Genomic DNA, 14604 nt, shown 5'->3' on the forward strand with positions numbered 1-14604 from the left:
AGGTAGACCCTACAACACTAGACTACTTTCAGAACACATAAATATAAATATAAATATAAATACATAATATAAATAAAAAATGACCCAGGATTCATCCAGAGGCAGAGGCATTACTCAGCAAGACAGAAGATAAATTCTTCTTCCTACATTTGCTAAGTTAGCAACATACAAAATGCTTTACATTTAAATACTACAGATACTGCAATTTAAACAATACAGATTCATTACTCAAGTTTGGGGCTGTGATAGCAGTAGTGCCTGTTATACCCCTGGTGCTGACTTCAGATGCGTAGTAGACGTGTGTGGATATGCGGACAGTGCAGTGTGAAACCTGTTTGCTGATCACACTGCCACACCACCTCTCTCTCCTTACCCTCGGGGGCGGCGCTGGGCGGCTGGTAGCTCTGCCCCAGCTGGCTGAGACAGGAGGCGCTGCGGCTGCAGGGGATGGAGCCCCGGCCCCGCCTCTCCTCCTGCCACAGGGACGAGCGGCTGGCGGGGACCTTCTCCGCCGCGGCGATGCTACTGGGGAGGCAGGGGATGCTCCCCCCGCTGCTGCTGGTCACCGTCACCTTGGCTGGCCCGGGCTCCTGGGAGAGAGAGAGAAAGGGAGGGAGGGAGGGAGGGAGAAAGAGAGAGAGAGAGAGAGAGAGAGAAAGGGAGGGAGGGGGAGAGAGAGAGAGAGAGAGAAAGGGAGGGAGTGGGAGAGAGAGAGAGAGAGAGAGAGAGAGAGAGAAAGAGAGAGAGAGAGACAAAAAGGAAATCTGTTGGTGTTCAGACCAGGGATGAGTGACACGGGCACTTGCCCAGTGCAGTTGGCAGTGTGTGAAAACGCAAAACCTTGCACAGCCACACAAGCAAACAGCACCTCCCCTCCCCCACCGCCCTGCGGCTAGTGCCCCTGCCTAAACTCCCCTGATCCTCTGGGGGAGCCACAGGCAGCCTGAGCAGATCGCTGCAGCCGCTCCCAGTAACAATCCACCTGACAGAGGCTGTAATCACACTTCCCTCTGGGACTCCTCATCCTGCAGGGTCACTTCACATGAGAAACACAAAGCGCATGTTTGACGAATGATTCAACTGCACCCGCTGGTCCTTTCAGGCCTGAGCCATGTTCACATACAGACTTGCTTTATCAAGCTAAACGTTAAAATTAAAAGAACCAAATGAGCAATGAATATTTGTCAGCAGTAGTAAGAACTGAGTGCAGGCTGAGGAAAGAAAATCTTCCGTGAATGTTTCTCATTTAGCAGCAAAGGCAGACAACCTCTTAAAGTAATTAGCTTCTTAATGGCTCGACCCTTAACGAGAATGGAGCTGATCCAAACCACACGTTCATTTAAAGGGGAGGGACAAGGGCAGAAAGGAGAGAAATAAATTTTTCTCCTGACTTGCAAATCTCCCCGAACATGTTATGGGGTACTGTTCAACCCTACCTCTCACCAACTTCATACACTCAGCTTGCTGTTCTTACTGTTTGTATCATACAGCTTAGAGGGGCTGTAGCCTTGGCCAGATGCACCAAGAGATATGGAGGTGGATGTGCAAAGGGGCATTCAGAATTTACGCCAGTCCCGCAGTCCTTCCCTATTCTCTGCTGTCTAAAGACCACACACAGCGTGGAGCTGGCCTTCCTGTTCCACCCCTCTGCAGCATCAAGTGAGATGAGCTGCATCATTAATCCTGTACACATCTTACCTTAAGCTTAAAAAAGGAAGAGGAGGTGATGGGGTGGAGTAGGCAGGTAACACAGAGCAGACACAGACATCAAAGTGATGGAGAGAAATCGTGAAGGGGGCTAAAAAGTCACCTGCCTCAGAATTAGAAACCTCTGCCTTCCATAGTTTGTTGGGTCTCTAACACCCACCAAAGCTCACCCCCCCTCCTTCAGAGGTTGTGTTTGTCTGACTAGGCCTGACATGGACTTGTCCTCCACATAGTTGCTTTTATCAGTTTCAGAGAGATGGGCTGCCCTTCGCCACCCAGAGAGGCGTGTCGCTGTCCCATAAAGGGCTCTCTGTCTGCCTGCGTGGCACCACAGGCAGGGGACAGGAGGAGCACCTGACAGTGACCGTGACAAAGGGCTCTTTCATGGAAGAGACACCTGTGCTGCTGCAGGAGGGAACAGACAGGGAAAGGCCTGGTGGGCGGGGACGTGACATCAAACACCCAACGCCTCATTAATTAACATCTCCGCTTGTTCTTTCTAATTAAAGGAAAGCACGGGGCATTTGCCTTTAGCGTCTTAATGTCAGAGCGTGTCTGTTCACCACACCTCCACATACACAAGTATGATCACACGCACACAGACAAACACACGTACACAGACACACACATCACTGTCACATAACCTTGAGGTTAACTGCATTTCCCAGATTACAGACAGTGCAAGCAATTAATCACAGTTAAAACATTAACACCAAATACTGATTGTTCAGCTGCCGTACACCGCAGGGACAGAGAGCCAGATGACACTAGAAAGGAAAGGCACAAGGGAGATGGGTGACGGACAGAAGCGAGACTGAGCATCTCGAAAATGGTACTAAATGCCTCACAAATCACCGTGCCACTCCCCAAACATGTGACAGACAGGCATGCCAGTAAAAGCATTATTCAAATACTGCTCCACTCATTTGAACAAGCAAAGCTGCATATTTATGCAAAATAATCCACCCACACCTTGCAGAAGGAAAAAAAACCCACAATAGACCTCTAGCCAAAGAGAGCAGGAGAATCAGTCTTATTAAGTCTTTCTGGCTGTAGCTCGCTGGGCAGTGTGGAACTTACGAGATGTCCGTTCATGTTTCCTGAGGAGTGCCGGTGGCTGCTGAGGGTGCCCTCCTGCCAATAACACAGACCAGCTTTTCAGTGCTGACAGGAGAGAAACTGAGCTGCATTGTCTCTTCTTCAGTTTGCCCTTGACTTGGAGGGGGAGAAACAGCTACGCTAGAGGGAGGGTGAGGGAAGGACATGAGGGGGGCACAGCTCACACCATCCGGGACGAAAGGGGAGTGTAGGGACACAGGTGTCATGAGAAAGCTGCAAGGCCTGCGAATTTCAGAGCTTAAACCTTCCGGATATTTAATCCAGTCATGCCTCTTGGCTCAAACGCTTGATTCACCCCCACCCCTCAATAGCGGAGAGTGGAGATGCAAATAAAACTATCAAATATCTGTTCACCACAGTGGCAAAGCGAGGCAAATGATAAGGCTGTGAAGTGGGATGTTTTCAGAGAACCAGCAGCATTGAGCAAGAGGCGTGTGTGTCGATCTCTCAGACTGAAGGTCACAGAGCGGGGGCGACTGGCCTGGTCGATATTTGGCTCGCTGTTAACAGCACGTGATCCCGCACTGTGCCCAAGCCCCCCAGGGGAGACCAGTGACAGGCCAGAGCTTATGCCCCCCAAAAAGTGGTACCTGTGCCCAATCAACACCCGGGGCAATCCGGGCGCCTCCAGCTGCCTGCCGCTGACGAGGGGTGGAATTTGGTTTAACTTGGAGCCGATCCACAAAGGGCAGTCATTCTGTGTCTACTGACATGTAGACAGAGCTTACAGTTCCAAAGCTATGCTCGACATGTCACAGTGTGCAGTGTACCACAGAGCAATGTCAGACTCATTTCTGGTAAGGCATGCGGGGGGTTTTTAAGTACACGGGTTTCATTCCAACAGACGGGTGTGGTAAAATATTTCGTTTTTAGGCTGCCTCAACATCTGCGTTGAACAAATGACTTACACTGAGGTTACCGAAACATCTGCGTATTCACTAGAGAAATTAATCATATGACAGAATGTAAAATAACAAATGTCAAAACATCGTCGATATACTAACTGCAATACACAGTGCGTCTGTGCGCATTTCCCATTTCTTTACTGTGCAACAGTAATATTTCAGAGGTCTGCTGATATATTGAAGCTGATAAGCCAAAATGCTGGAGCCAGGGGTTTCTTGTTCACCAGTCAGGAAGTGGGAATATGAGTGCGGGGCTCAGGCGCTGATAGAGCCTTGCTCCTCTGGATCAGTCCTGCAGGGGTCTGGCTGTGGGTCTGTGGACCCGTTGCGGCCTGTCTGGGGACAGACAGCTGGCAGACATCCCCAGAAACTGCACCAGGTGGCCCAGTGACACCCACACACCCGATGCAGAAACTCCAGTAAAAATGTCAGCACTTCCCCCACAAACACCCCTATATGCACTGTTCTTTTTTTATTGGAGAATGGAAATTTCTCAAACTCTTCCTTTATGCAAGTGGTACCACCTGAACCTCTATAAATGTTTACACGCTTGCACGAGAGACACACACAGACAGAAACACACATCTACACACACACACACACACACACACACACACACACACACACACACACACACAGCTGTAAGCCCTCTCTTAGTAGACAGCTAATGCACATATGGACTACTATGAAGCCTTTATAATGAAGGCACTTAATAAAGAAACCTGACACGTTAATTAAAATAAAAATGATAAGCACAGGTGGGATTCAAATTCAAACTAAAAAAGAATTCCTGCACAATCCCCTCTCTTGTGTTTCCAAATTTCTGTGCAGGATACAGACAATAACAGTAATTAGTATCTGTCACCAAACGCAGAGAGAGGGGCTGAATGGAAGCAGACTCCCACCTACACACTGCAGACAGTCCAATTACACCGCCGTGGAGACTGCACAACTCTGACAGGCAGATGATGCCTGCAGGAAACAATTACCAGACAGACAGAATTCGTTACCGCCACCTGTGACTGCGGGGTGTCTCGTTTACCACGGTAAAAACAGAGCCGGGGCCCGGCCTGGACCACGGCATGGTCTGGGGGTTTGGTGGAGGGGCTACAAATTGGAGGGCTGGCGGTTTGTTTTTTCCTGAGCAACGAGCAAGTCTGTTTGTATGGATCAAGCAAGGCACTATGAAAGAGCTGGAAAATGAGCCGATTTAGTGGGAGTTTGAGAATGACTTTGCGCACTGGCATAACCGGGCATGGAATCAAAAAAAAAAAAAAAGCAAAAGAGGAGAAGGGAAAAAAGGCTAAACCACAGAGCAGAGTGGGTGGTCTGCAGTGGAGGAACAATGGGAGCCAAGATGAGAAGGAAAACAAAGCTAGTGTGTATTTACATTCGCCGCCTTTATCCCCCTTTCCTCTCGTTTTCTCCTTTTTAATAACTCGGAGGACATATTGATGAAGGGCAGAAAAAAAAGGGCTGTGGTAAGCAGCGAGTGCAGAGCGGAGCCAGGGAGATCAGGTGGGCACTGCAGCTGCCAAGGGCCTGTCTTCACTGGGCAGCAGGACCGCAGAGAGACTGGGAAACCGCGCTTTTGTTTGACTTGGCAACAAAGAAAAATGACCCAGAAAAAAAGGGGGGAAAAAAATGGTTTCTTTCGTTAACCCATTGGAATCGGCAGTCTTGTGGCTAGAGAAATGAGGGGCCCGATGCTGACTGGTTCTGTTCTGCTCTGATTCACTGGCTCAGTGATGCTGTATTCTGACGCTGGAATACACCGATATCACGTCAACAAGGGAGATGAGAGAGATTGCGGAACCATTTTCTGAGCTTAGGCCAAAAACAGATGCAAACATTTTAGACTGTGAAACTTTCAGCTTCAGGATATTTCTCCATTTGTTTTGTCTGTGATGTTATTTCACTTTCGCAGTCATGTTGGCTATGAGGGACCAGCCATGAGAGTCGGCCTGGAAGCTGGTCCTGGAAGCAGCAACTATTGTCCCAAGTAATGCAGCATGAGCACCAGGCCATGCATCTCTGTCAGAGAAGAAATGATGCGGTTGGGAAACTAACAGAACAGTCCCTGATGGTCAGTTTATATTCTTTGTATTAATGCTGTGCTGCTCTGAGATGAAGTTGATCTATTGAGACAGCTTTTCCTCTCGGAATAACACTGCCTGGGAAAAGCGCCACATGGTCTTTTTATGTTTTTCTCTCTCTTTCCTCCCTTCTGTTCCTCCGCTGTGAAGTTTAGAGGGCCACTTCCTGCACATTTTCATTTCGCATTTCTGTCATCAAATAATAAAGGAGTAAAAAAAAAAAAAACATCGACAGACATGAACATGGAGAAGTCATTTGGATGTTAAAACTATCAGTGGAAGGGCCTTTCAAACAACCCATCTGACATTCTCCTCCCTTCAAACATTAGAGAGACACCTGCAGCCCGGAACGGAAGGAAAAGAGAGCTGACCAGCTAAAAGAAGGGAAAGGTGCAGACAAAGGGGACAGATGGCCCAAGCTTGTGGAGGGGACGCCTGAGCACTGCTTCCTGTCCGCTCATAAGCAGTGCTGAGACGGGCTCCATGCTGAAGTGGCGTGGGCAGCAGGCAGGATCATCTGCCCGCTGCTCTCCTCCCTGGCAACAGATGGGTAGATAAACAACTGCCACCACAGTGGACAAACACACAGCTCTCCTGCTCATTTACAGGTAGGCTTGCTCGTTCGACAGTGGCCGGGAGGAAACTGTTCTGGCGTGAGAGCAGGGCGGTCTCCGAGGGCTTGGTAAACATCAGCCCGCGAGTCTCTTTCTCTCTATCAGTGACTCACTGAGTAATGGACATCTGCTGTAACCGAGCACTGTTTATCACAAAACCATACACATGCGGCCCTGGCTTATCTCTGCCATAAAAAAGTTTACAATGAAACAAAACTTTTATTGCACCAATCCAACACATTCCCGAACAATTACAGGCACACCCACACAATGTACAACAGCAGCATTGTGAAATTAATCACATTCTCTGTCTCTCGCTGTTGAGTGGGCTCAACTACTGATTACTCATTCATCACTTATACACAGCACAGGAACCTTAAGAGTTCACAATGTACTGTATGTGTTTACCCCTCTCTCTCTCTCTCTCTCTCTCTCTCTCTCTCTCTCTCTCTCTCTCTCTCTCTCTCTCTCTCACTCACTCACTCACTCACACACACACACACACACAGTCCCACCCACACACACACACAGTCCCACCCTGCACACATACATTAGCAGATTCTAGTTCCCAGCAATCACTACAGAGGAATGTGTGATTAAAATGACTGCCACTCTGACAGGCTTGTGTTTGAAGCCTCTCTCAGACTAACATGCCGGTCTGTGAGTGAAGCGTGGGCTGTACCTGGGGAGTGGGTGCCTCCACTTTCCGCTTCTTCTTCTGGTTCTGCTTGTTGGTCCTGGGGTAGACCACCAAGGTCTCCTGCCACCTGCAGGAAAGAGCCACAAGGTCAGGAACACACACACACACACACACACACACACACACACACACACACAGACAGACAGACAGACACAGACACAGACACAGACACACACAGTCACCTTTTTATAAAAACACAAATGCACACAAGTTTGACTGTGGTCCAACAACAAATGCATACCCAAGAAATACACGGCATGTTCCAGATGATATTCAGTCATTATTCCTTAATTCTCTGCACACTTTTCCAATGCACCCTGCACAGCTAAACGAATTACACTCTACAGATTACTGCGTTCACATGTTACAGCTCAGGGCCAAGTGCAGTTGGTCATATTCCCACTTCAATTACAGCTCTCGATTTGGCAGAAATAATTAAATAGTTGAATACGATTAATATAGAGTGAAGCTTTTAATTTATTATTTGAAGGAGTTATTACTATTGTCCCTTGGAAATCCAAATGATGACACAGTATCTTGCTACGCAGATTATGGCCACAGAGGTGGTTCATTACTCCTATACTGAGATAAAAAGCTCTCACACTGTAACCCACAATCCCAGCGCTTACTTCTTCTTCCTCCTTGGCATCGTCCGATACCTCTGTGCTAAATCCACTCAGGGAACGAGTCCCCCAGTATCCCCAGAGTTTGAGAGAGCCGAGTCACCCTCTGAAAAGAGTGGCCCACCCGACATCAGAAGAACCCAACGCAGATCAGCAGCGCTGACGCCTTCGCCCTTGGAGCGTTCCTCGGGGGAAAAGGACCGGACATTCGCAAGCAGGACTGTGGAGAACAATGCGCTCATGCTCGCTCGCCCCCTAATGACATTAGGGCACCGGCTGGGTGTCCCCAGTTGGTCTGTAAGAGATTTCATTACAGCCTGAGTGGATTAGATCGGGCCTGCCTCCGCAGGCATTACAGGATTATCACACTTTGCAGGAGGCAGAGGGATGAGCAACGGGTGCAGCGGGGAAGCTGGACTGGGTTTACTTCATGGACCGTGAAAGAATTGCCTGTTGAACACGCCAAGCCGAGATGTGGGGGTCACTGCTGAAGGCAGGTGTTCGAATGGGAGACGCCTTCGTGGGAGAGAGTGCTGCATATTTACAGTTTATGGTCTTTCAATGTAGGCAGGATGAGGAACCAGGCTACCAGCAGGGCTACCCATTTCAGTCTACTTCTCATAGCGAGAGCACCTACACTTAGGCCTCTATCCCTAATGCTTACACTACAGAGTGTGACGCTAACCCTGTGAACTGCCAATTGATCTTTTGCCATTAGCAGATTAATCAATTTAGTTGAATAATCCAATTGTAATAACACAAGACAGGATTTGTGTTCATTGTATTTGTATTGTATCTACAATTTCGTCAATATTCTGTTATATTAGACAGCTGTTATACCCACAATCTTACTGTCACTGTTCTGTCAGATGAGTGCTCGTCAAGACATTGACCTTTAATGGCTACCCTGATACTGCTTGTATGAAAAACATATGACCATATTGGATATCAGCATGTTGTGCGTGTGACACTTCAAATAAAAGTTCAATATAAAACCAGATGCTGAATTTTGTTTGTAGAACTGGCAAATGAATCAATCATTCTGCCGACCACTCTATCCGCTTGGCCTATTCGCCTCAGTGAGATGACACCACTACCATCCGGCAGAATAACCATTAATGAACGGCTAACCAAAGGCACATTCATTACAACAAAGTTTAAAGAAAGCATCCTCAAAGGACTAAAACAATAAAGATTTCAAGCGCCGCCCCAAAACGAGCTGGCAGGAAGACGGGGATGCTTTCAGGGGATGAAGCGTGGGCTGGATCGATACCGAGCTGATCGCTCTTACAGAGCAGCGCTGAAAAATGATACCAACAGCAGCTGGACACGACGGAACTACAACTGCAGCAGTAAATCAGAGATCAGCGACTCAGTCGCCTGGGACAAATTGCATTCCCATCGCCACGACACCGGCAGACAATATGAACAGCCCCAGCAGAAACTATTGTGTGCGCTGCCGTGAGCGCGATGCCAAATCAACCGCTCCGCCTCACAACATCTGACACCGACGCCTTTTGGAAATTACTATCGCTGTATGCAGGAATGAATGCGTGAATGTTGCCTTTGTTAAGACAAACCATCTTTTTTTCTTTTTTTATGAACAATCACATTCTCTACTTGAACAGGTATTTTAATAGTGGGTAACGGTGACGGCACCCAACTTCAGGGTCCATTTGAGTAGTTGGCAGACACAAAGGGGCCCTGTGATTGGACGACGGTGCGATTACACACTTGATCAGGTTTCTGCACAGCACACCTGTGCCGAGTCTGCCTGGATCAAACCCTCCCTCGTTTACTGTGCCTGGAGCCCATGTGTGATTGCTGGCGTATTACAGTAAGAACACAAAGCTCTTTGTGGACGAGGGTGTAGCAGGGGATGACTCATAGACAGGCACCCGTGGATAAACTGCGGCACGTGTACTCGCAGCTTTGACATTCTCCACTAAAGCATGTAGTCCTGGTCCCAAATCAACACAACCGCCGTCCAAAGCACACAGAAGATTCCATCTGACAAACACGGATTCATGGACTGCAGATCGAGGGGGAGACAGGCAGAGGTTTGGGCGGCACCATTCCTACACACATCTACTTATTTCCAAAGTTATAAACCTTGCCGAAAAGTACAGTCACACGAGATTGGTTTTGCCCAAACACATTTTCTCAGTCAACTTTAATGACTCAGAGTGAGCAATAATAAAGCTCAACGAGCATTAACAGCCACTTTACATCAACTGGAGCCAGATGTGTGTGGGGTTGGAGCCTGGATGCAGGAGTGGGAGGAACAGCCGCGTCCTTGGCCCCCAGAGCAGATCCCTCTGCTCACTGCAGAAACAGCGGCCTGGTAGTGCTGACGCACAGCGACGGAGGAGGCTGCCTCCTCCATGCCGAGAGCAGCACTGTGCATCCGCTCTGCGCACCTGGTGGACTGCCAGGGCTGGACAGTCAGGGACCCTTTTGGCACAGTCAGCCCTGAGGACAGACACCGGGAAAGGCTGGGTCTGCAGCACAGCCAGAGAGAGTTCGGCCCTTTGAATGTGCCCCCACCCTCCATCCATCTAATCAATGTCCTCTACAGACAGACCATCCATGCAGGAACAACACAATAAATTGAGCATCACAGGAAGGACTCGGCCCTGCGGTCTGCCTGCTGCAGCGCCCGTTCCCCCAGGCCACAGAGGGCATTTCAAACAAAGCACAGGATTCTAGGAAACCGAGAGGAAAAGGGCGTAGCACAAGCCATGATTAGCCCCAGAAGGCAACTTTGAAGTGGTATCGTTTCATAAACTGGAGCAGTATTTTGATAGCGTCTCCAACACATTATAGGTTATAGCTGGAATTAAACTTTGGGCAAAATGCATAAAAGATTTTAAAATCCTGCTGCCACACACCTGCTGCAGGTGTTTAGGTCTTTTACTTAACCTTCTGCTCCATGGTTAGGGTTAGGTGGTCCCTCCCCACTAAATGGTCGCTCCACACTGCTAGCCAGTTTTACTGTGCACAGTCCAACAGCAGCACAGCTCTTGCATGTGACAGTACAGCACATGAGCAGCAGAGGGAATCCATCACAGGTCTGCTGGGGTTTACAGACTGTTAGCACGGCGGAGAGCTTGAGCTACAGTGCAGCCAGCAGCCATCCTCCGAGCGGCTGCTAATGTGACTCAGTTTGAAGCTTGGTTAAATCATTACAATAATCATTTATTCTGAGGATTGCCAAATGATGCGCTTGAGGGAAATTCAGATAATGCAACGGCTGCGTCACGTTCCCATGGCGCTCATATAACATACAACATCTGTCTCTGGACAGTAGACCCATCTTGAGTAGTAATGACTACAGTCTGGGTCTGTTTGTTAGGGCGACTACTGAAAGACAACGTGGTTTTGTTCAGCAGAACATCCCTCAACCCCGCGTTCTTCTCTCACAGTAAGACGCGACCCGCGGGGAACACTGGGCTAACATCCTTCAGGGAGGCCCGTGGTTGAAATGTGTGGCGCTGATCCATAATGTGTCTGTAACCATGTAATGAGGATATCCCATCTGCTGTGTTAAACATTCCACTACTACACCGCCGTGCATCGCCGAGCCTGTGCAGAACATGGAAAACCGTGCTCACCAGTTTCTCTTCCTGGTACAAAATCTTCCTGTCCACAGTCCAGAGGCATTACACTGACGGTGTGAAAAGAATCATGGGACACTACAATCCAATTTTAGCGTCGCCATATTGAGGTGGGAGATCTCTGAGAAGCACAGTATTCCTGGGGTACGCCAACTGAGGAGGCACACAAGCCTCACATAGCCAGTGAGTCATCAGCTTTATCCAATAGTACTGTGGTCTTATAGACTGCGCTGTAATTTTCATCGGTATTCTATATACTTATTATTATTCTTCCCTGATGAAAAACCTGATAATTGACCTGACTCCACTGATCCGACACAAAGAGTGACAGATACAGAACCTACCATCTGACTGTCCTTAATTTCTTCTTTTCTTTATACTGAGAACCACATGCAGACACGCTTCCCCTTTATTAAAGATAAACAAAAATCAAACAGGAATATAATAATGTAATACGTAATATTCGATCACACCACCTCCCGCTGTTAGTGAGAGCATTATCACACTGGAAATTCTTTCTGATGGCACAGACACACTTGGGTCGTCAAGCATGTTGTGCCACCAGCGTTGCCTGCTGTAGACACTTGTCACCTCTGTGGCGGCTCCCTGTGCAGTTATAATAATGATAGCAGCTTGTTTTAACAGCACCCAAGATGATAGCAGTTAACTGCTTACTACAACCAACAGATATCAACGCATATAAATATTGAAAATACTGTTGGTAACCATGCTGATTGTATTTTAAAACACAGATGACATGATTATCTGCACAAGTATTATTGACTACTGGCCAAAACCAACCCAGAAGGGACAAGAGGAAAGAGTCTCTCCCCCGCACCTGGGCTGCAGTCCAAAGCAAAATGGATGGGAATAGAACCAAGGGTCAGAGGTCATTTTAGATGCTTGTGACCTTGTGGAGGCACATTCTCCTTCTGACATTTCTCTCATTGCCTTTGACTTCACAGGGGCCGCACAAGTGATGAAAGCCATAAGACTGTCACGCTCAGTCTATATACACTCCAGGTGAAGGACACACCATCAAAGAGCGTGGCACCAGGTGTGGAGAGGGAAGAGTTTTATGGACATTGCCATATGTGCTCATAATCCTGACAGAGGCTGGAGTAAAGAAAGCACGAGGCTTAACCTCAATGTATGATAAAACTGAGTGATCTGCTTAAGCTGAATATTTATCACCGTCGGAGCTTTGTCAAATGGCATTAGCTCGCAGAGGGACAATGCGTCGTCCATTTGGCAAGCTGCCAAGTTGGGGAGTCAAAGAGGGAGAGGGGGTGGGGTTTGAGGGCGAGAGCCTAACGTGATTGGGCAGAGATTGAAAGGTAGCACCTGCAAAACCCTAAGGGACCAGTGGGTGGCAGAATTGTACAAAGCTCAGCAAAGGCCCCCCCCCCCCCCCCACCTCCTCATACGACCATACTGCAGCTCACTCTCACAAACCACCCAGCTTTACCTGGGAACAGTAAACCCCTGATCCCATCAGAAGCACCTGGCACAGCAGCTGGGGTGTCAGTCTGCCGCTCCTTTAGGGCCAGTATAGTGTAAAAATAGTACCAGGTGAACGCATTCCACACCACTGGCCACTTTACATTTAAATGCACGGGATACAGTCCTATACATGGACTTGCATGCTATAAATACAGATACACACTCACATTTCTCACATATGGGTACCTACCGGTAGCATGAATACTTAAAGTCAGTGCTCAGGTTTCTCATTACAATGTGAGTGCGCTTATTTTTATTTTGTAACGCACGTATTCCGACTCTGAAAATGTTTGATCGCATGGCAACTCAGGATGACTTAACAGAAAACCTCTCTCTGCTGTGATAAGTGGTAGAGTGACTAGAAAAGGTTTTCTCCAGGATGGCTACTAGAAATGCACCAACCATCTTATTGGGAGTCAAATGAGAAACACAGAGGACAAACATGTGGTCAGTATGGCAGACCCAGCACCGGCTCACCAGAACGCAGGCAATGAGGCCTACACAAAGACACTTCTCAAGTAGTTTGGTTTGTTCAGTTCCTCTTCCCTGTTCTTCACATATGGCCTCGGTTCAGAGGGATCCTTCATTTCTGCTGGCTGGCATCCTCGGGAAGTGGGATGAGGAGTCACTTGCCTTGCGGGCTTTTCTCAGTGCAATGAAACTGCAGGATGCGTCAGAGTACGTGAGTAAGCTGCCAAAGGCCTGGGCAGGGAGGAGCTCGGCCAGAGAGAGAGATGCTCAAACGTGTGTCATACTAGCATGGCCCAGCGCCCTTGTTTTCCCCCCACACACACTTTGCTTTGCCTTTTTGGACCAGGAAGGTCCCCCCCTCCAAGTAAGGTGTATTATGTCTCCAGGAGGATACATACACACACACACACACACACAGAGTAGATGATGCAAATGTCAACAAACAAATATACTGCAAACAAACACATTTGACTTCACTCAACAGCATGTCATAAGCATCTGGCAGTGGGCTGGGTGACTGATGCCAACACGTAAATGACGCCACTTCAGGGATAATAAACGGATGAGGTTGGGGCTCTCATGAAGAGCGGAGCTCGGTCTGTGGCCACAGTGCAGCGGGCAGGCACGCAGCAACAGTGTTCCTGTCTCCACTGTACTGAGAAACAGATGTGTGTGGGCACCAGCGCTACACTACATCTCCGCCTCTGCAGCACTGGGACAGAGCTCGTCTGCCACTCTGCGGACATTACCACACTCTTAGTTACTACCAGTATTACCTCACACACCGATGCAGGGGAGGAAAAAGAGGGAGCTATCTCTTGGGCCTGTGTGACGCCAGCCCTGAAACTTCTATCTCTGCAAGAGTGTGAGAGCGAAGTTTGCTTTCTGCCCTGGCCGCTCTGCTTTTGGGGGAGGTGTGCTGAGGTCTCGCTCACCCGTTGATGATCTCCTTGCTCTCCGCACGGATGAAGTGCTCCTTATCGGGTGTCAAGATGCAGAGGGAGTTCTTCTGGCCCGTCCGGGCCTCCCCGTCGATCACGTCCGAGCACTGGTTCATGTTAATGGTGCCCTGGGGAAGTGTGCTGGGCTGTGGGAGGATCAAAGACAGGGGCCTGGTCAGAAGGCAATATATTCACAGCACACATATACAATCAGACACCTGGGGAGGAGCTTATTTCACAACACCACGGGAAGATCCCGAATCAAACCACACTGGAAATACTGTGAGTTTTGAGCAACTCAGAGAAAC

At 48.6% G+C, this 14604-nt stretch overlaps 1 protein-coding gene across 10 annotated transcripts in view; it reads right to left on the reverse strand.

The window, feature by feature from the left end:
* Positions 1-14604, reverse strand: part of si:ch73-103b11.2 (myosin phosphatase Rho-interacting protein) — a 95278-nt gene that overhangs the window by 28125 nt on the left and 52549 nt on the right. For 7 of the 10 annotated variants that reach the window (XM_036549924.1, XM_036549950.1, XM_036549896.1 and 4 more), the window contains 4 exons: positions 14291-14442; positions 7124-7208; positions 2788-2841; positions 374-590 (listed from right to left, as the gene is read on the reverse strand). In XM_036549924.1, coding sequence (XP_036405817.1) covers positions 374-590; positions 2788-2841; positions 7124-7208; positions 14291-14442 — 508 coding nt within the window. The remainder of the gene's footprint in view (positions 1-373; positions 591-2787; positions 2842-7123; positions 7209-14290; positions 14443-14604) is intronic. The other 3 variants (XM_036549967.1, XM_036549932.1, XM_036549976.1) reach the window with 1 other exon arrangement.

Source organism: Megalops cyprinoides, chromosome 1, assembly GCF_013368585.1.
Source record: "Megalops cyprinoides isolate fMegCyp1 chromosome 1, fMegCyp1.pri, whole genome shotgun sequence".
NCBI lineage: Eukaryota > Metazoa > Chordata > Actinopteri > Elopiformes > Megalopidae > Megalops > Megalops cyprinoides.